Source organism: Saccopteryx leptura, chromosome X (genome assembly GCF_036850995.1).
Source record: "Saccopteryx leptura isolate mSacLep1 chromosome X, mSacLep1_pri_phased_curated, whole genome shotgun sequence".
Classification (NCBI taxonomy): Eukaryota; Metazoa; Chordata; class Mammalia; order Chiroptera; family Emballonuridae; genus Saccopteryx; species Saccopteryx leptura.
In genome coordinates, this window is record NC_089516.1 from 14,266,417 (window position 1) to 14,288,609 (window position 22,193).

The 22,193-nt window shown below is 42.4% G+C and overlaps 2 protein-coding genes and 1 non-coding gene across 7 annotated transcripts in view; 2 read left to right on the forward strand and 1 right to left on the reverse strand.

The window, feature by feature from the left end:
- The window catches only part of CNKSR2 (connector enhancer of kinase suppressor of Ras 2), a 257,028-nt gene extending 241,912 nt beyond the window's left edge, over nucleotides 1-15,116 (forward strand). For 3 of the 4 annotated variants that reach the window (XM_066357908.1, XM_066357911.1, XM_066357909.1), the window contains 2 exons: nucleotides 11,319-11,515; nucleotides 14,901-15,116. In XM_066357908.1, the coding sequence (XP_066214005.1) occupies nucleotides 11,319-11,515; nucleotides 14,901-15,116 (413 nt within the window). Of the gene's footprint in view, nucleotides 1-4,012; nucleotides 5,789-11,318; nucleotides 11,516-14,900 lie in introns of those variants that run through there. The other variant, XM_066357912.1, reaches the window with a different exon arrangement.
- Nucleotides 205-282, forward strand: TRNAS-AGA (transfer RNA serine (anticodon AGA)). Its single transcript has one exon. It is a non-coding gene; the product is annotated as a tRNA-Ser (tRNA).
- Nucleotides 15,117-18,442: 3,326 nt separating the features above from the next.
- On the reverse strand, nucleotides 18,443-21,647 carry KLHL34 (kelch like family member 34). 2 transcript variants are annotated; one of them, XM_066357914.1, is made up of 2 exons: nucleotides 21,548-21,647; nucleotides 18,443-20,943 (listed from the first exon to the last, which is right to left on the reverse strand). In XM_066357914.1, the coding sequence occupies exon 2, from the start codon at nucleotides 20,396-20,398 to the stop codon at nucleotides 18,449-18,451; it is 1,950 nt and encodes a 649-aa protein (XP_066214011.1). In that variant the 5' UTR covers nucleotides 20,399-20,943; nucleotides 21,548-21,647; the 3' UTR covers nucleotides 18,443-18,448. The 2 variants fall into 2 exon arrangements, with proteins under 2 accessions (XP_066214011.1, XP_066214010.1); XM_066357913.1 differs by having other exon boundaries at nucleotides 18,443-20,999.
- Nucleotides 21,648-22,193: the final 546 nt, after the last annotated feature.

Consider the following 22,193-nt stretch of genomic DNA (forward strand, 5'->3'; position numbering starts at 1 on the left):
TTCCCAGGAGCTCTTCAAGTGTTACTTTTGATAGGCATGGATGTCCATATTGGTGACCTTTGTTATCTGCAAGCAGTTAAAAACAGTAGTCAATGGCTTTGCCCTTAAATTTGCCCTCAAACTTACTGATAATGGAAATGAATAAATGGAACCAAGTTTCCTTTTAGAACTCAGAAATAAAAATCTTTAAAAATGCTATTCAGGGCCCTGGCTGGTTGGCTCAGTGGTAGAGCGTTGGCCCAGAGTGTGGAAGTCCCGGGTTCGATTCCCGGCCAGGGAACACGGGAGAAGCGCCCATCTGCTTCTCCACCCCTCCCCCTTCTCCTTCCTCTCTCTCTCTCTTTTCCCCTCCTGCAGCCAAGGTTCCATTAGAGCAAAGTTTGCCCGGGTGCTGAGGACAGCTCCATGGCCTCCGCCTCAGGCACTAGAATGGCTACTGCAGAAACAGAGCAACGCCCCAGATGGGCAGAGCATCGCCCCCTGGTGGGCATGCTGGGTGGATCCCGGTCGGGCGCATGGGGGAGTCTGTCTGCCTCCCGGCTTCTCACTTCGGAAAAATACACACACACACACACACACACCAAAGGAAAAAAAGGTGCAAAAAAAATGTGCTATTCGGGCTCAGAGGCTTCTCATTTTCATTTATACATATTTTCTTCTTTTTCATTCATTAAGGCAAAGTTTTTTCTCACCTACTTTGTATTCAAACTTAATCATTCTCTTGCCAATATCTGTGTCTCCATCCTTAGCCTATAATGTAACCCCCAGGTATTTGTTTAAGGATCATCAGCTGTTCCCAGCAGGGACATTATTAGAAGTCTAATTACATTTCTACAACTTATATTTGTAGAATTTCTTTTTTGGCTTATTAGAGTGGTCCTTAGTGGGTAGGGTTTTAAATTCCTAAAACAAGAAGGGAAAGTTCATGCTCCTCAACATATTCTACCTAGATTCAGTCTGTGAAGGGCTTGCATGGGAAGCCCTTCCGCATGGGAATAAGTCATCCTATTCATCCCTCAGCAGGTGTTCCATCTGGGTTCACCATTCACATCTTAGAGGGTTTAGTAACAGAGAAGAGGGTCTGTTTCTTTTTATCCAGCTGGGATGGTGGCCTCCCGGTTGGAGATTTCAGCGATAGGTGGAAGCTTAATAAATATTTGTTCAGTAAAATGCCAAATAGAAACATTACTGATTTCCTGGAGTTAGCATAGATATGTTGCTGTCGTTCCAAAATGCAGTTGATTGAGAGCTTGGTAAATAGTGAAGCTTATTTTAGTAGCAGAAAGTGGGGAATATTTTTCTAATTAGGATACTGGCCAAAAGAAGACAATCCAGAGCCATGTAATTTAAGTTTATTTTTTAAAGGGACATGCAATTTCCACTTTTTTTATTTAAAAAAAAGGAATAAAATTAGTTTGTCATTATAATAAATACTTTAAACCGGCTTGACTATTTTGACTTGAGTGGGGATAAAATGCAGTTGTCAAGAGCAAGAAAGCCCAACAAAAACACACAGGTAGGGAAAAGGAGAGTGTAGAGAACCAGAAAGGGACTTGCAAAAAGTCAAAGACAGAAATGTGAGAGTCACAAGAGAGGACAAAGTAGGCTTTCTTGGAGCAGTGTCATGAAGCAAGGTGGGCGTGTGGGTGTGGGGGGCTGTTTTAGAGATTTCATGTAGTTTAACCATGTCCATCATATCTGACCCCCCTGGCCTGCCATTGCTGCTCATAGTTGAGAATCAGAATGCTCACACCAACACATACAGTTGATTCAATGGACATGAGTCTGGAATTATCTTCATAGTTGTTTTGTTTGCCTCAAGAATAAAGAGGAACTATTTAATACTACAGTAAAGTATAGCTTTAAAGAATTTATTTAAGCAGTTTACCAAGGCCTCTTTCATTTTGCTATATTCTCAGTAGACCAAGATATTTCCATCAGATTCCTTGGCAAAAACCTTGAAATTATTTAAGCTATGTAATATGATGTTATATTGGTGATGAAACTAAAAATGAAATGCTATGTGATAAGCCCAACTACATGCTTCTCCATCTACAAACTACTTGTACTGTATATGTAGTACAATAATTGTCGTCACTCCAACCAGCTCCACCCAAGGTGTAACCTGTCCCAGTGTGACTGGCCTGTAGAAGGTGTCAAGTAAGTGGTCACAAGAATCACCCAGATCTCGTGCTTACAATGCAGATTCCTGAGTTCCATAACCAAAAATTCTAATTCAGTAGATTAGGATGAGGGCCCAGAAATCTGTGTTTAACAAGCAGACGTCCACCCCAGTGGTCCTAACCACTAATTGAACAGACACCTTGTCCTTGGGACTTACCTTCTCTTACGCTAATGTGGGGGGGAGTAGGTTTACAATTGTGAGTGCAGGAAACACAGTTTATTCTTGTATTATTTGTTAATTATTGTATTGTTTTCTGTACAAACAACTGTAAACCTGCTTTTGCCCTACCCTGTATTTACAGTTTGGAAGCTAGCTATAGTCATTTTGAAATAGCAGTATTCCTCCATCAGCCTGCACTCTGGTGAGGCACTCAACCAGAGGAGGTGATTCCAATCTCTTGGAGTCGAATTTAGCAATCCTATAGAAACAACGTCCTAAATGTAACTAAACATGACTTGATTACCAGGGCGCTAGTTCAGGTTTAGTATGGGTTAAGTGCACTAGAAATTAAACTACGCGTGTAATATTTTTTTTCTGGGAGGAACTGAGGGGTGTGCTCAAACCACAATTTACAAAATGTTTGAATTGCATAGATAAATTAGGAACAGTCCAAACTTAGAAATGACCTTGTGCCCAAGGTAAGATTGCCACTGTTTTGCTGTTTGAAATTTCATGACCTTATGAAACAAAGTGGTAGAAGCCAGAGCTAGTATTCCAGTATTATAATTTCCTTTCAAATTAAATATTGCCTTTTGTTTCATTTGACTTACATATGAATATTATGTAGTTCCCAGCTCCTTTTCTATAAAAGTACGGTTTGATGTGGTAAACAAAAAGTAGTTCTGTTGATTTCTGAACTATGCTGCATCCTGTTTTCTAGATACAGTGCCATGGGCTACTTAACCCTTCCCATTTTCTAAGGAAGGCAGTCATGAATGGCATGATTTTTCTTTTTCTTCTTCTTTCTTCTTAATATAACACAAAAGCTATTGTAAGATGTTGCAGATAAAAATCTGCCCTAGGCCAGAAAGAAAACTTGTGCCTGGTGACACTATTTGGATTCCTTAAAATCTAAAATAAAATGAGCTAAAAGAGACTACAGTTTATTTTATCCCAAATTGTTCTTAGTCTCCCAGGTCACTCAGAAACTTTAGTCTCTTCTAATTTCTTAATCCCTTGGTGTGTGGTTTATGTTGAGTTGTAAAGTCCCACTTCCATCCTACTTAACCTGTTAGAGCTTTTCTTTCCTCTTCACTTTGTGTTGGTCAGCACTGGCCTCCTCATTGGATTCACACACTCACTGGGCTCTTATATCTCACAGATTAGCACGGGGTGACAAATATGCCTCAAGGTGGTTAGGTAGAAGGTAGACCAAAAAACTTTTCCTCATTAATTCTTCATTGGATAAATTTGAGGAAAGATCTTGTATAAAAATAAAGTTTAATTTTCTTGAAAGACTGATAATTTTACATGTGTATGGAGAATACGTCTAACAAACTTTTCTCATTAGAATTATAGATGTGCATATACAAGTATAGAGTTGGGAAAAGATGGATCTGCACTATGTATTATTTTGTATACATAAGATTGGCGTTTCCAAATAACCAAGCTTAAAACAAAGTGTCCCATTTATGGCCAAATAGACTTGCATGCCAACAGAACGACATGACGGTATTGAAACCATATGCAATTCTAGCCATATTTTTTTCTCTTTTTCTCTTCATGGGTATTGCATGATGGTGTTTCTAATACAGATACTAATGTGCTTTAGAAATAATGGCACTCGCAGGTCTTTCATCATATTGTATCACTGCTTTATTATATTAGGCTAATACACTGCGAGAGTTGATAGAACCTCTCCATGCCAAATCGGATCCACTTCTGTTGGCACTCAACCCATTGGACTCACAGATTGATAAGCTAATGTTTAGAGAATTTAGATCGGAGAGAGTCGGCTCGGCACAGACTCAACATCAACCTCTTGCAAGCAACTAAAATGGCCTCGTCCTTGCTGTTTCTAACAGAAAACAGACTTTTTAAAAGTTTAGATCATCAAGTGTGTTTGGATTGGGGGCCTCCCTAAAGGGATATTAAGAGGGGCAGGCCACTCTTAAGAAGAATGCGAGCTTTCTCCACTGGGACTAGCATAAGATCAAAGCCAATCAAGATGGAGCACAGTGACAGAAAACTGCCATTTCTGTGGGAGAACAGAAGGGGAAGGGCATTGACTGGGGAAGGGCTCTGTGTGGTGACACCTCAGTTGTATTCTCCCGACACCAGGAAGGGAGAGGGAGCAGCTCCGATTCCTAGAAAGGCCTGGCTGTTGAATGGACTCTTTGGTGGCCTCTTTAAGGCAAAGCAGAGGAAGCAAATTCTGTGTATTGTGTATTTTGCATTTTCAAAATTTGACGTGCTGTATTGTACTAAATTAAGTGTAATCTATTAAGGCAAGGTATACACAACCTGCTCTGAAACTTACTATGTTTATTCTATTATAAAGTGTATTCAGATGCAACACAGATTGCTTTTTGGTGACACTAATGAAGAAAATTCCTCATGCCAGGCTTTCGTAGATTCCTCAGCTAAAATCCTAACTTTCCCCTTATCTCTTGGCACTTGTATACAAATGGTGTTGCCTTATAGGACAGGCATGAGCTATTCTTTTCTGTAAAAGTTTCCTAATTATAGGCTGTGGTTTTCACTTTTGAAAAAGTATTTTGTCTGGATGTCTTTCAAAGTGGCTTCAGATATTATTTAATACCTATGTAACTAGGTCCCTTATGGCTCTATATTGCTTATTTTTCTTCTGTAGTGGATGTGAAATTTCCTTTATTTTAGTTGGATAAGATACTCTGTAATAATTTCAATGCTAATTAATGGATATTTCATACTGTGCAATGAACAGATCATTTAACATTGTATTTGGAAATGTTTTCTTTCTTCCTGTTGCCGCAGTGTGTGGTATTGCATAATGTGAATACCTGTAAAAATATACATTACTTAAAAATAAAAATATGACCAGTTGGTATCAGATAGCTAAATATTTCTAGATAGCTAAATAATTTGCTAAGTATGCTTGATAGTAAATCTCTTTCTAAAGAGAAGTAATCTATGCTTCTTTCTCACAAATGGAATTTGTGTTGTGAATAAAATCACATTGACCTGCCTTACAGTTGCCTCTGTGCTCTAAACGTTTTAATGTGTTTTTCTAAGTCTATATAAAAGTGATGGTTCTGGTCTGTAGAAATCCATCAAAAAGCATTTTGTTGGTATTTAATATTAGTGGGATTGTCTTGGCTTGTTCCCCCTTGTTTAAGTTATAGTAAAATAGTAAAATTTTATGATGTGAAGAATTTTAGTTTTTTCTCATTAAGGACTATGGTGACTGCATATTGATTTTTAAACATAATCATCTCTTAGCTGTGACTTTAAACTGTCTCCTTTATGAATTTCTGCCTAAGAACCAGATACCTTGACCTCCATATCTCACTTAGTTAAATTTTCTAAATTGTGTGGGTAAATCTAGAATTGGTCATTTATGTCTGTGGTTGTCTTTCAAAGAACCTTTTGTTTGAGTCAATAAATCAATGTCAAGGACACCAAGATTTTGCCATCTGAACTATTCATCATAAAAACTACTGCAGTACCCTGGAAATTTAACCAGTGCTATATATTTGTGGCATTAAACCACATAATTTAGCAGAAACAACATGCTTAGAAAATGAAGTACAGAATAAACTCCAGCTCTGTCTCTTTTGTCACATCTTCACAGAATTCAGCTTCACTGTTGTGTGGAAGGGACCAACAGGAATAGCGTGAGCTGTACTCGGTTTTGGTCGAGCGCAGGGTCCTTCTTACACAGGGATGGGCTTCAAATGTTTTCCAAACATACAATTAGCAAAACCAGTGAATCCATGCAAGCTGTCCTTTTAAAAGGGTTTTTTCCTCACTAAAAATTATTTTTATCAGAAAAATTATTGTTCTTTTGAATAAAAGAGAAAACAAATTACTCTTAATTATGAAAATGGTAGTTGATTACAGAGTAATGAGGAAAAGGCAGCTTTTAAAATTGTATGCTTTTTTTCCTGATATAACCAACTGCCCTGCCCCCAGCTTTAAAATGCTAGCCATAACTACTTATACAAAAGCATGACTTAAGAGAGCTAATATTTAATTATAAGACAATTCAAATTACAGTCTAAACTCCTGAATACATAATCATCTTCAGCATAAAACCCATAAACATTAAACCCATCTACATAAAACCCATTAAAAAGTTTGTCACCTTACATATAAATAAATTGTTCATCACGGTGCACTAGCAAATTAGCATTCACAGAAAATATTCCTGTTGTCTCGATGAAAATGTTTAGTTGACCTTCATGACAAGAATAGTGTTCCACATACATGACACCATTAGCCTGGAAGCCTTTGGGCACTCTATGGCTGGACAAGAACGAGTGCTTCTCACATTTGACTGGTGACTAATGCTACTATGTCCAGCCTTTTCTCTCCCTTGTGACTTAACCTTTCCCAGTTTTCTGTGCTCATTACCCGGCTGTGTTGTGTAAGGAACAACTGTTTCCAGGAAGACATCATTGTCCAATTATAAAAGAGCACAGCTCCCTTCTAAAACATGTACCACCACTGGTTACCCATTATTGGCTTGGTTCTTCAAGACCCCAGTTGTTATACTCATTTTGTTCTCTTTTCATTTTTTTACTTTCAACATTGTCATCACAGTCCTGGGGAAATGAGGACACAAGAATGAAATTGCAGGTCGCCAACTGTGTTCTGCTCTCCTTAATTTTCACCAAAGGAACATGAATGCAATTGCATAATAGACTGTCATAAAAATTGCACAGTCACCTGACAGGGAGCCCGCTTTGGAATCCTGTGTGTATAAAGGAAACCATCACTAAGTTGAAGCTTTGGGTGCACGAGCACCATGCTGGATAGAAGAACGTGAAATGCAAAGGCGGGTGAGGGTTGTCCGCTCAGGGAGAGTTACTGTCTAGGTCTCGAAGGAGGGCACATGGGGCCATTGAGGCACAGGAAGAAAAAAAATGTTGCAATTTCTCTTCCGGTTTTGTAGCACATTTTTTCAAATTTCTTTTCTGTGTCTGTTTTATAACATGCCTATCTATTAATACAGAGTAATACAGGTATAGGAGTTATCAACAGCAGAAGTGTTTTTAACTGATAAGTGTGTACAATCAAAAAGTTGGGAAACTACTGAGCATGCATGTAAGGAAATACATCAACTGAAGACCTTTTTTTAGTATTTAGTATTTGAGAAATGCGTTATCATCTGCTAATAATCCATTTGCAAGAAAGTTCCAACAAACTATTATTTTGCATTAGCTAATCTTTTCTTTGACTTTTTCTTTATCACTGCCTGGAGGTCATATGCAGCCTGAAAGTACCAAACAATGAACTGCTACGATGCCCACCACATAGGAATAGGGCCACAGTATATCAGAGTGTAGCTAGAGTATCAGTGAGACAATAGAGAATCTAATTTTGCCCCTGCCATGTATGACCCAGCTACAAGTGACCCTCTTTTGCATAGATACAAGCTAATTCATCAATAACTTTTTTGTGATGCTCAAATCTATCGGTCAATCAATGAAATTTTATATAGGAAAGAAAACTTTATATGTCCTCTTTGCTTTAATATAATTGGCAGAGAAAAGATTGTCCTCTGACACAGAAGTAATTTACATGTTATAAATATGAATAGAATGTGGGAGGGGAATTTATTCCTGCAAAGGCTCAGAATTCCTGAATAAATTACATCCCAATTAAAATTGTATTTGTAGCAGCGATACACTTCCTCATTAGGAATTACTGAAGGTTCCCATACGTGTCCTGTGGTTTGCATGTGGCCTTCTACACTTTGCCAACTTTCAGAAACATTCATTCAAATTGCAAAAGAGCTGGTGTTCCGCCAGTGTTGCAATGGCTGAACCGGCACGTTGAAAGAGTCAAACAGGAAGCAGACCTCACCAAGTGCTTGCCTGCTCATCCAAAGCAACCTCTTCTAGAAGAAGAAAAGCAGGGCTTAAAACAGAAACCAGAAGAGAAGTGAGAAGGAGACAAAGAAGAAGAGGGCAAAGAGAGAAGAAAATAAAGGTGCTTTCATATTTTCAGTTGCAACAGTAGCCCCAATTGACTTAATTGGCATTCATCTGAGAGAAAAAAAATCAAGGAAACCAATTGAAAATTATAAAAGAAAATAAAGGTCTGTTTTTGTCTTGAATGTTGAGTTCTGTGTTGTTTTGACTGTTGAGCACAGTGAATCAGATTTATAATGTGGCTCTGCCCCTCCTCCTTCCTTTGAAAATAAAAGGACTCTTTGTCTAGTGTTAAAATGTTCAGTGATTGGTGGCATTTTGTGGTAGCCTGGCATCTCAGTCCCTCATCCTTCCTCATCCCACTGCTGTGTCTTGTGATGTTGCATATGTGTATGATGTGTAGGGGGGAGGGGGCTTTACTTATCTCCAATAGGAGCCATGCTCTTCCATTACTATACTAGGAAATGTTTCTGTGTTTCGTCTCATTGTGATTTCTTGTGCAAATGTGCTGCCCAGAGATAAATCTATACTCAATTATTCTTAGAGCTGTCAAAACAGATTCTTTCTAAAATTACGTAGTCCTTTGGTTGAATGCTTTTTACCCCCTTAAAGGCAAGAACAACAACAACAAAAAAAAACCTTTCAGTTTTTATTTATTTAATAGCTATGTTTGTCACTTTTATAATTAATCTTTACTTATCCTTCTTAATGTAAAGCTGTTTTGAAACTTTATTTTTAAAAATCAATCATCTGGCCCAGTAGTCCACAGACTTTTTAAGAACTGGGGAGAAAGAAAACTGGGTAAGAATTTTTTTTAAAAAACAAAATATATACTTCCTATAGTTCTAGGTACTATGGAAGAAGGTTATTTGTAAAATAAATTTTACTATGTAAAAATACTCTGCCTCCCTTAAATCGTAACACTATAATCTGAATCCCTTTTTATCTTCACCTTCTTTCAAGAACTGAAAAACTAATAATACATTAGGCCACCTGATACCTAAATTACTATAATTCACATCTGTTAGGCTTCCCATTTCTCTCGTACTCTCTGCTCTATGAAATTACATCGAGCTGTAGATGCAGTCTAGCCTTGAGACTAAAAGACTGATAACTGCTAAATAATTCCTCGGGGTCCTTTCCTGTCCTGTGGTTTTATGAAAAGGAATTATGCTGTTCAAATGTATCCTTGTTTTTACAACTCCATTTAGGTACTCTAAATGACCTCATGATTTTGCGCCTATCTGGCTCCAAACCGTTCTCAGTTAACACTCCCTATCCCATTTCAATCTTGCTCTTAACCCACGAAGCAATTCCTCCTTTTGACATTCCTCCATCCATTCACTCATCCCTCAGAACCATCTAGGTGTTGCAAACATTCAAGGATGAGCCAACAGAGAATTTAAAAGCTGTTATGTAAAGGGATTTTTGTACTTTTAGATTATAGTTCTAATGTAGATAGGTGATTAGAAAGTTAAAATTCATAGAATTAGTAATAGCATGTGTTGATGATAACAAGCAACTTTCCAATTAGAAGACTCAATTACCATATCAACCAATAGTTGCTACCTTCAGCAGCAAAGCCAAAAATTGAATATGAAACTTAAAGGAAGTTACTTTTTAATTCTAAAAGTGATCCCTTTAAGTTCACTACTATGTTTGTGAGCTTTGGGGTGGTTTCAGGTACACTCTAAAGCAAATTTTAAGAATGCTGCTTTGTAAGGGAGTCTTGTAAATTCATTAACACTTACTGCTAAATACACAGTTCAAATGATTATTGACAAAATTGGCAGTATTGAATTCTTATTAAAATCATGGATTCTGGAGCTAGACTGCCCAGTTGGAATCCTAGAGCCACCAGTTTCCATGACCTTCAGCAAGGTGCTTCCCTGCTATAAAATGGAAATCAAAGAGATCTACTCTTACTTTTGTTGTAATGATTAAATGAGATTATAAAATTAAGTATTAACCCTATTGGCTGGCACATATAAATATTAACTATTATTATTACCAATTAGAGAGTATTTTTGAACTATGTCAGAAAGCCTAAAATACTCACATGGACTTTGGTAGAATGAATAGCATTCCATATTTACCCTTGGGCCAATACAATTAGTACTCCTCAAATAGGACTCTGGCTCTCTATTAAAGGAAACGTGATATAGCCCTAATCCTATCTACCACCGAAAGTAAAATCCAAGTTCATCTTTGTTTGTCATTATTGAGAAAGATATGACACCAATATTCAGGCAATTAAAGAACAAGATGGGAGTTTGACTTGTTCAAATAGATCTAAGGTCCTTTGCTAAACCAGTCTAAGATTTTTTTCTCAAAAATATTTCATTGGAGTATTTTCTTCCCAAGTCTTACAAATGCTAAGTATCTTCTCTTAGTATAAACCACATTTCTCCTTAATTTGCATATAAACATTCCCAGATTTCATTTAATTAAACCATTATTATTGATAATGATCATTTACTATATTTACAATGTGGCAGGCATTATTATGGCAGTCACATGAAACCTAGTAATCCTCCGTGGCACAGTATTGGAAGATTTTTATAATCAAATAGATTCCAGTGGATGCCATTCCATTTTATTAAGTCTGGAAAAATGTAAAATTCAGTTTATTGCTAAATCAGGAGAGAGCTATTAATTAGTATTTCTATGCTTACCAATATAATGATAAAGGATATTTTTAATGTTTTATAATATTAAATTATGTGCAGGATTGTTTTTGTGTTGTGTACTTTTTGTACTCTAATCCTTAACTTAATGGGCTAAAGATATTTACAGGGATTTGCTACTAAGAGAATATTTTGTTAATCAAAGCATCCTATTATTTGACCATTCTAAAACAATTGGCTGCCTGTGCCTAACCATACACAGTAAAAGTAGCAGCTGTGGGTTTGTTGGGATTTTTTTTTTAATGTAATAGAGTGTTTTCCAATCATTCATTATACTGTTTTTTCTTTGATTTTTTTGAATAGATTTTTGGAGTGTCAAATAGCTGTTTATTACACTGGATTCATATCTCTCTTTTTTGAACATTACAGGTGAAACTTGGGAAGAAAAGTTAGGAGACTCACTGCAAGATTTATACAGAGCATTGGAGCAAGCCAATCTGTCACCACTGGGAGAACATCGCATTTCCACCAAGATGGAATACAAGCTATCATTTATAAAGAGATGCAATGATCCTGTGATGAATGAAAAACTGCACAGGCTGAGAATTCTCAAAAGCACTTTAAAGGTAAGATAGGAAATGGAAAGAGAAATTCCTTTAAAGAGATTTATTCCTGAACTCAAAGGCAATTACCAGATACTCTAAGGTGAAGAAATACAAAATGGGATGGGCGGTGGGGGTGGGGAGCAAGGGAGGAGAGATAAACAGGAAGAATCTGAAGCTGAGCTGTTCTAGTAGCATAATAAGTGTATTGGTAAAGAGGAAATAATCCTGACTTTTCATTAACACCTCAGAGCACTGACTAAATGCTATGTGACTTAGTTCTAGGAGAAAACAGGATGTCGTTAATTTTTTTCCCAAAAATGCAAGGCTGGTGTTATTATTCAGTCTTTCATTTTCCTAAGATAAATGTGCCATGTAGTGTAAGTAATACAGTTATTAGAAGAACACAGCATGCATGCAGAATGCAGTGGTGGGTGCTAAAAGGCTTTGCGATATTTCGGGACTATTTCCTGAAGCACATTTGGAATGAAGCCACAGTGATTCATGTCCCATGTAGAAACTTTATCATTGTTCTGTTTACACTATCAGTTCCCAATTCACATGTTACTTTCCTTTATACATTTCCAGAAGTGCTTACATTGTCTCTGGTCTTCTTATTATGCCAATCCCAGATCGGGGAGGAGGTGGGGAGGATAGGGAAGCAGAGGCAGGAAGTCCAAGGAGGCAGTAAAGTGAGCACCTTTGCTGTGTGTGTCTAGGGGGCCTGCCACACACACTCCACTGCAAGTAGGCCCTGCATGCTTGAAAAAACAAAACCAGAAAAGAACAATCGTACAGAGCAAAAGGTCCAAAGTCTCCTTTGGGAAATATTTCAGATTCATGGTATATTGCTGAGGTTTTGTGATTTTGAAACATAGATGAATACCAAAAAGATAAAATAGGAAATGCATTATTTGAAAAAACCTCCTGTAGCAGGCAGTCAAGTTTTCAGATTAAGTGAACACTCAACTAGTATTCATGCAACTTCTATTGCAGATATGTTACCTGAACCAGCTGGGTTTGGGGCAGCTCATTACACTCAGCCAATCAAAAGAGACCAACCAGACTGAGTGTATAAGAATGTCTTAAATTTAGAAATATCAGTACCCTAGAAGGCTTTGGAGTCATTCCCACAACGCTGCCTTAACACTCTCCTAGTGCTGCTAGGTTTTATAGGGTTCAGGAGGGAAAAAGTAAAAAGTCCGTGCAGTTAGTTACATAACAATGTTCAGGAGGTGGGCATTCAGCTGCAGAAACATCTCTGCAAGTTCTTCTGATATAGCACAGGCCTAATCAACGTGGTCCTTTCTGGTGTCCTTGGGAAATCTTCAAGACAGCCGGGGTCAAGCGTCTCCCACGAACAGTAGAGATCTGGCGCCTCTGGGACCACTCCCCTCTGGGAATTATCTGTGAAAAGACTCCCTGTTTTCTTAGGATACATAGTAAAGATTTAAGATTGGTGAACTAAGTTTTAAATTAATATATAGGCCTTAACTTTTCATAGTAAATCCTGTGACTAGGCTTTTACAAACAACTATTGTGATTTAAACTCCCCCGATTGTCCGGTAGCTCCTCAACATAAACTGCATTTCAAAGTAAAGGTCAGGGAGCCATTAAGAGAGAACAACAAGCAGATTAACTAGTTCCTAACCCTTACATAGCTCCTATTCATTACAACTGAAAAGCTACTATTACTGAACTCAAATTTCTAACTTTTGGGCTCCCCTATCAAATCCATGGGTTAACCTAAAGGCCTTTTGCCAACTAAGACCAAATTTTTTTTAAAAAGCTGTACTATTTGTAAGAATAATTCTGGTGACCAATCCTACTTCAAAGGTATCTGTACCCTCTCACCTAACAGAGCCTCACCCTGCACCCCCAATTCAGGTGCAAACTGCCTGGTTGGGACAGCAGGTCAGGTTCACATATTTTAAAGACCTACTCCTGTCCCTGTCTCTCGCAGCCCCTCACCACTCTCTTTTATACTCTGTGGACTCCCTGAAACATTTTCATCCAGTAGCAAAGAGTATGATTCATTCAGTGAGTATTGATGAATCACCATGTATGTGATGCTGTGCTCTATCTACACTCTGGGGCAAAGAAAGATGACGACAAGTCACTGTAAAGAAATATCCCTTGGAAGATGGTTTGACTTTGGGTGGTGGGCACACAATGCAATATACAGATCATTTATCATAGAAATGTATACTTGAAACCTATATGATCTTATTAACCAATGTTACCCCAATAAATTTAATAAAAAAGAAAAGAAATGCCCCTCATTGGTAAAAACACATTTTTTTTTACCAATACCTTTTACTGTTGGAAATTAATAGGAAATGGAATTCTCCCATTAGGGAAGGACAACAGTCCAAGAAACCCCGTGTGTATCTGTTTGTCTGTGTGGCTTCTGGAATTTTAACAGGCCCCTCACCAAGCACAGGGTGATTCAACACATCCTTGGTCCCAGCCTTGCTATCTGTCCCCAAGGACTGGAGCAACTGCTTAGGCACATGGCTATCTTTCCCTCTCGAGTCTGGCTAGCCCAGACGTGTCCCTTTTCCCACTTCCTGCAGAACATTCCCTAGATTTCCCTGCCCCTTCCTTTCACCCATTAAAAACAGATACTAACCACATAGTAGAAGATAAAGGAAGGTGTAAAAGTAACTCACAACAGAATGTGAGAAGTCTGCTCAATGGCAAAGATAAAGTGTTACAGGGGCATCGATGAAAGAGAGAACCTTTTTTCCAAGTTGAAGGAAGTCTTCAAGAAATAAGAGGCATTTGAACTGGATCTTAAAAAATGAGGAAGGTTCCGCCTGACCAGGAGGTGGCACAGTGGATAGAGCATCAGACTGGGATGCAGAGGACCCAGGTTCGAGATCCCGAGGTCGCCAGCTTGAGTGCGGGCTCATCTGGTTTGAGCAAAAGCTCACCAGCTTGGACCCAAGGTCGCTGGCTCAAGCAAGGGGTTACTCAGTCTGCTGAAGGCCCACGGTCAAGCACATATGAGAAAGCAATCAATGAACAACTAAGGTCTTGCAATGAAAAACTGATGATTGATGCTTCTCATCTCTCTCCATTCCTGTCTGTCTGTCCCTATCTATCCCTCTCTCTGATTCTCTCTCTGTCCCTGTAAAAAAAAATTTTTTTAAAAAAATGAGGAAGGTTTCCATAGGCAGAGATGCTGAATGAGAAAAAATAAACCAGAGAGTGGGCAATACAAGGCCTACCTTGGGAGATAGAAAAAAATACTCTAGGATTTGAGTCTGAATACTGAGTTTGGATATACCTGAGCCATTTCTTAGGGGCTTCTTGGGTGATTTTTTTTCTTTTGCCTATTAACTTTTTATTTTAAACTTGAACAAGTTTGTCTGCATCTTAACTATTAAATCCTTTTGCTTTTCAGGCCAGAGAAGGGGAGGTAGCCATTATCGACAAAGTCCTAGACAATCCAGACTTGACATCTAAAGAATTCCAACAGTGGAAACAGATGTACCTCGATCTTTTCCTGGATATCTGTCAAAGCACCACCTCAAATGACCCATTAAGTATTTCTTCTGAAGTAGATGTAATCACTTCCTCTCTAGCACACACTCATTCATACATTGAAACACACGTGTAGGTGTATTTTGCCTTCAGGCCACCTGGTACCTTCTGGTCCTTTGAACAAGTATATACGGTAGTTTTTATAGCAATGTGTGGGACACATGACAAGCTATACTTCAGTGTTACCAAACTATATGATACAAACCATATATGGTCATAATGCCATTGTCTTTAATGAGCATTTGTATATTTTATATGCAATTAGTGCTCAGCTTGTGTTTACCATGTGCAAAATCAACTGTCTTCACTGACTTAAAATTAACTTTTGCAGACTATTCTGAAGACAGGTGGTCTTCAAGTAGAGAAAAACAAACAAACAAACACACAAAATGGCAGTTTTCTATCTAAGGTCATCTTTTCTCCCTCTAAGTTAATTTTATATAAATAAGACTTCAAGAAAAGTAAATCACATTTTTTCAGGTGCAGACATCCTTATGGGTGGGAAAGAATTTAAACCTTTTTTATATTTATTAAAATGTTCTAAGGATTTTCTTAAACATTGCACAAAGTTTAATGCTGTAGTTTTATTTTTGTGAAATGTAGACACGCCTACAAGAGTTAAGCAAAATAGAAAAGCATCAACATAAGAAAAGTTCAGGTATATAATATTCGTCTTAAAAGTCTATTAACTTGTGAAAGCTGGTTAATGGGAATACTATTCCAAATCCATGGGGACACTTAACGGTGTATCAGGGCAAAGCTTTGTAAGATGTTTTTGTAACTAAGACCAAAATTGAAGATAGAGCTGCTTTATTTTCTTGGTTTAAATCTTACTTTATTTTTGTAGTGATGATATGCTGATTGTGTACAGAGGAATTTGAGAGTAGATTTTTTTAAAACACCCTTAACTCACCCAGAAAGGCAGCTAACAGATATATATATATATATATATAATTTCAGCCCAAACTCATGTTTTAAAACTCCAACTCTGAAAAAAAAAACTACAAGGTATAAACGGAAATGAATCAATTTTCCAATTAGTTTCCAATTTCCCCGCTAGTCCATGAATTAAACTTATGGAATTATACTTCAAGCAGGGAAATCAAATATGTCATTATAGAAAACAATGTTGGAAAAGAAAACATACCTCTCTCCTGAAGAGCAAGAGGATGACGGCCATTCAGAGATCTGTTACATTAAATTACATGAGAGAAACTAGAGAGGCTTTTCCTGGCTTCGTGAAGTGTTCTATGGAGTGGATGAAGTCTATGAAAAAGTCCTCTTCATGTATTTCCACTTCTGAGCATCTCGTTTTTGAAAGTGATCACAGCATGATAATGACTGTGCTGCTTTTTAGTGTCTGGCTGCATAACGTACAAGTCACAATTTGCTGTTTTGGGTTTTTGTTAATTTTTAGGAGGAAGGGATCCTCCTTTACTATTCTATATCCTAAACTCTTCTTCTAATCAGCTTTATACTGTTGCCTGTACAGCTCAGTGAATGTACTTTCATCTCTAAGAGTTCAGATATTTGCCAGTGAACATTTTTTTGCTGTAGAGGAGAAAGTAAAACTCCCCAGCGGGGCTATTTTTCTTTGCTTTTGAAACCACCGTTGAATCACTATCGTTTTGCAGACTTTGCACAACTGTACAGGAAAGTGGCCTTTCTACAGCACATTTTCAGTAATCCTGTATTTAGTCAAAATAGATGAGAAATCACATATTAATGTTTGTATGGAATTTTGGGTCCAGTGTAATATTTTTATCATTTAAAAAAAAACTATTTGTAAAAACATTTATTTACTGCATGAATATTGACACACATTAAATTTGTGGGATTTTGTATCTGTCAAACAACAAACAAACAAACAGAAACCCTCTTGTCCTAAAATGAAGTGTGCTTGTTACAGGTATTTAGACGTGTTGATGTTTACTAGACCAAATGTGTACATTCTCTTAAAAATATCTGTCTCTACCTGGATGGATGTGTCATGAATACAGCGGCCAGTAGTGCCCTGTAAACAGCAAGCAGTTGATGGGAAGACTAGCTAGCTGTGTTGCTACTAAGCAGCTTTTCCTTTTGTAAAGTTGGCTTTGTTGTTTTAAATGGTAAAAATTAAACTAATGAATTTGTAAAGACTTGTGGCTAGCCTAGCATGAAAGAGACCTTTAACGCTATATATCTGTACATTCTATTGCATTAGTTCAAACCTAGGAGAGAGTCAGCACTGTAAACTGAAGTCAAATAAATTCAACTCTTAATGAATCCTTATAGAGCACGTACTTTCTTCCTACAGAGTTCTCACCATATTTCTTTGTGAAGCAATCACACAGCCACCACCCCTCCCCGTGCCCCTCCCCAGTTACGGGTTCTAACTTGGCCACTCCAGTGGTGGTCCAAGTCAGAAGAAGCACCTGTTCAGTATACAAGCATCTTCTCTGAGTCCCTGTAAAATCAAGCTGGTGTCCTGTTTCCCTGAAATGAACATTTCACCTGCGCCTCTGTCCTTTCTTTTGGAGTCTTTGGGAAAATTGGAGGAGGGGGAGCCACCAAAAATGTTTGTAATTTTTTTGAAACCTAACCTACAGCATGTCTGCCAAATGAACATTTAAAGCAGATGAAAGAAAGAGGTGTTTTTTGGTTTTTTTGTTAGATGTTCCACTTAACCCAGGAGCCTGATTATTATGGCTAAGGGTTGCCAAAATAAAACGGAAAAGCAGAAAGCTGCCTCAAGTCAGGGCAAAAGCAGACAAGGGGTAAGTAGGGATGAGGGACAGAACAACTTAATCCAGGTTACTTTTATACAAAAATAAAAGGTGCTTTCTTAGACACCTTTTTCTCTCTCAGTTTTATATTTATATTAAACCCACGCAGAACCACGGTTCTGGACCATAAAATCCTATTTCTCCTTCAAATGATTTCATGCTGTTTAACCAAGACACTTTCCCTTCTCTATTTATTCAGATAACGCCATCCTCTAGAACTATTTATCACAGCCTTTCTAGCTAAAGATTTCCTGGATCTTATATAAAAGTTGTACATTTTTTGGGCATTTTGGGGTTTTTTGTTTGTTTCTTTGTTTGGCACAAACATAATCACTCTTTAGCACCTAGGGATACACTTTTAACTATAAAAAGAAAAATAGGGTCATATTTTATGTTCAAAAGTCCATCTCTAGCCCAGCATGAGACTTTCAGAAGTCCCCAGCTCACTGAAGTTGACTCATGTATCCTTCTATTTGACTCCTGTCTCACCTTGGAAATGTTCCTCTTTAGCTAAACCGTTATTTGCCTCCTTAACCTTCAGAAGCCACTCAGCTCCCAGAGAGTCCCATTCTTATAAGGCGGCCTCCTGCTGCTCTGTAAACCGGCTCAAGCACGACCTCTCCTCTGTCGACCTGAGACTGCCCTAACCCATTAAACCCAACACTGAATCTGGGGCTTCCCTGGTCTCCCCCTCCCTCTCCTCGTCCCCACCGTCTACCAGCTGCAGCACTGCGCACTGCAGGCCGCTCCAGGCCCAGGGCAGCGCACAGCCAATGTCTTCCCAGCGGTCCAGGTCGAGGTCATAGCCCACCACGTTGCGGGTAGGCACCTGCCGCGACTCGCGCCACTTGACGCCGCCCAGCAGCAGCGCTGTCTCCTCCACCACCGCCAGCCCATAGCAGAAGCGGTCGTAGGGCAGCGGCCGCAGCCTAGTCCACTGGTCGGTGGCGGGGTCGTAGCGTTCGATCTCCGAGAAGGGCTCATAACGCCCTAAAAAGGCAAACACGGCCCCGCGAAGCGCAGCCATGTGGTGCCCGAAGCGGGCTGTGCCCATGGGCGCCCTCTTAGTCCAGGCCTGCTCCCCGAGCCCCAGGGAGTACATGTCCCTGAGGCTACTGGCGCCGCCCTCGCCTCTCCCCGCCTTCCCCCCGGAGATGTACACGACCCCGCCGTCGCCGACGGCCCCCGCGTGACCGTGCAGCGCCCGCGGCAGCGCCCCAGCCGCCGTCCAGCGGTCCCGGCGCAAGTCATACATCTCGGCCGAGGCCAGCGCCCCGCCGCCTGCGCCCAGGCCCCCGACGGCCAGCAGCCCCTCGCCCACCGCGCCGCACCAGAAGTGGGCCCGCGCTTCCCGCATCGCGGGCACCGCCGTCCAAGCGTGGAAGCGCGGGTCGTAACGGTGCGCTTGGGCCGTGACCGCCCACGGGGTCTGGTCCTGGGGAGAAGCAGCGCCCCCGGAAGGGCCCTCCCCGCCCAGCACGAACAGGAAGTTGCCCGCAACGCACACGCTGTGCCCCAGCAGCGGGGCGGGTAGCTGCGTGAGACTGCGCCAGCGGTGGCTGTACACGTCGAAGGCCACCACGTCCTGGGTGAGCTCCCACTCCTCGTCGTCCTCCTCTTCCTCCTCCAACTGCTCCTCTTCCTCCTCCTCTGGCTCCGGCGCGGCGGCCCTGCCCCTGGCAGCCCCTTGGGGAACCGCGATCTCCTCTGTCACCGCCTCCCGCGCCCTGCGCCCCCCGACCAGTAAGATGCGGGTTTGCGGGCTTCGGATGCTGGTCTGCTCGCCCTGCAGGAGCGGCTGGCGGGAGGGCGCCGTGTGGTAGTTGAGGGCCTGGATGATTAGGCTTTTGACTCCGGCGGGCAGCACGAGGCCGGAGCCCGAGTACACGCGCCGCAGCACGGCGGCCGGCACCAGGCCGAAGCGGATGCGCTCCAGCAGCGCGGCACAGTGGGCCAGGCGTTCGGCCTCGGGCTCCTGGCGCAGCCAGGCCAGCGCCAGGCCCAGCAGCCGGGCCTCCGGCACCCTCGCCATGTCGGGGGCACCCAGCACGGCCCTCAGGGACGTAGGGTTGAGCTCCAGCAGCCCCACGGGGCCCGCGCCGCGCGCCAGCAGCTCCCGCAAGTGGCGGACGATATAGCGCTCGGCTGCGTCCAACGTGTGCGCCAGGCCGAAGCGCGCCGCCACGTTGGCCGCGAAGCAGCAGTTCTCTGGAGCCAGCAGGCGCTCCAGGTAGCGGCCGCACAGCCCCAGGGCCTCGGTAACCTGCAGGTAGCTGGCGGCCTCCAGCGTGTCCTCCACGGTGTCCATGGAGAGAGGCAGCCAGGCGGTGTAAATGAAGTCCAGCAGGCGCTGCAGGCCAGCCGCCGACGGCACGTGCAGGTGGATCACGCGTGCCCGGGACTCTCGGGTGTGATTCTTGAATAGGGCCCTGAAGTAATCGCTGGAACAAGCGAGGAGGGACCTATGCGCTGGGAACTCGCTGCCCTCGGCCTCCAACGTCACGTCGCACAGGAAGCCCTCGGCGCGCAGGGCCTGGTAGCCGGTGAGCAGTGCGCCGCCGTGAGCTTTGCAGTAAGATAGGAAGTAACTCATGATGCCCAGGGCGGGAAGCGGCCAGGCGGGGGTTGAGGCCAGCCGGGCGCGGCCGGAGGCATCCTAGGGCCCCAAGCGCAAGCCTCAGGGGCCCTAGCAGGGGCCCATTTTTTCCTGCTCAGCTTAAAGCTGGGGGCTCCTTCATCCAGGTTCGCAAATCTCCCCGTATCCCTCTCAGAGCCAATTGGGTCGGGGAACAGCTTGCACCAGCTCCTAGAGGTGGAGGGCACAGGGTGTGGAGTCTTCTGGGGGATGCAGAATCTGGTTTCCGAGGCTGCCAGCGCGCTGCCCAGAGCCCTGTCCCCGGCCCAGTTTGGGGAGCCCACACCGGCGCACCAGGGCCCGCAGTGGCCGCGCACCATCACCTGGAAGGGCTGAGCAGCGGGCGGACCGACTCCCGAGGGCGCTGGCTCTCCGACGGCCCCGACGCGTAGCTGCGGCCCGGCTCAGGCTGTCTTGGGAGTACCAGGCAAGGGCTCTGACCTCCCGGGGGTGGGCGAGGAAGACGGGCTCGGTGGGTACCCGCGAGGGCCGGGGACAACTGGCTACGGGGCGAGGAAGTGGGGGTGAGTTTGTTCCGCGCGGAGGATCAAATCAAAGCCTGGGAGGTTAGGGCGGGGGAGCGCGGGTCAGCGTAGCCTGTCGGGGTGTGATTGGGTGCCGCACATAACAGGCGGGTAGCTCACAGGGACAGGAATAGCGCGCGGCCTCGGCCTCCCCTGAGCGCCCCGCCCCGCCCGCGTCCCGGCTGCCGGCCGAGAACTGAGGGCCCGGACACTGGAGGAAGCGGCCCGGCCTGGAAACTGACTCCGGGAACGCAGTTGGGGTTTGGTGAGAGGCGTTCACTGGACAGGCTCGAGTTTCCCGGGCCACTGTGTCTAGCGATGTTTGGGGAGGAGCGCTTGGCTGGGCTGGAGGATTGTCCCCCCCCCCCCCACCCTGGTGCCCCAGGAAAGAAACCTCTGGCTCTCGGCTCCCTGCTTTAAAGAGGTCCTAATTAATCCCGCGGGAGCAGGGATTAAGCGGCGACTTTGCGCGGTGACACCCGGGAGGCGGCTCTACGCAGAGTAGCACTTGCAGGAACCACGCCCAGGCAAACCTGCGCCCTCAGCCAGCGGCGCTGGGTACTCGCCCCTCACCTGGACTCACCTTGCGAGATGCTGACCTACTCAGCTCTTTTCCCGCCTGTCTCGCATTCCGCGTTCGGGAATTTGCTTCCATTCCTGCTCCCTGACCACAGCTGAGTTCTCCCTTCCTGTTCTTGGACCTTGGCGGCCCATCTCTTGGCAGAGTGGACAAGGAAATTGTGGGTGACTTAAGTTTTCTGCCTTTGACCACTTGCTTTAAGAAAATCATTCGTTCCAGTTGCTCTGCCAGTTTTTCCAGGCTCTGGTCTAATTACTGCTTGCTGCATCTTCAATGCCATAACGAGATAATGGGCAGTGAGTATGCAGAGCTCTGTAGAGGCTGGAGTTTCCAAGGGCCCCTCCTCACGGTGTTATTTTTATGAGATGCACGCCGCACAGAAATGACTAAAATCACCCCAATCTTGAGTCATTAGGAGAACATCTCTCCATTCTGCCCTTAAATAACTAAATAATGGCTGCAACTTTTCTTGCCAATTTGAAGGCTACTCTGTATTTTCCTTTCATCTAGAATGGCTTTTTCTATTTCGTAATGCAATCCCTCTGGCAATCTGTTTTAAGTGACTCTTTTGAGCGTATCTGAAATAACTTGCATTTCTAACAGGTTGGGTTACATTTCATGGAGGGGGAAAAAAAAACCCGAGGAAGAA

Coding starts and splice junctions, on each gene's coding strand:
- KLHL34 (XM_066357914.1), bottom strand. CDS start 20,398: ATGAGTTACTTCCTATCTTACTGCAAAGCTCACGGCGGCGCACTGCTC.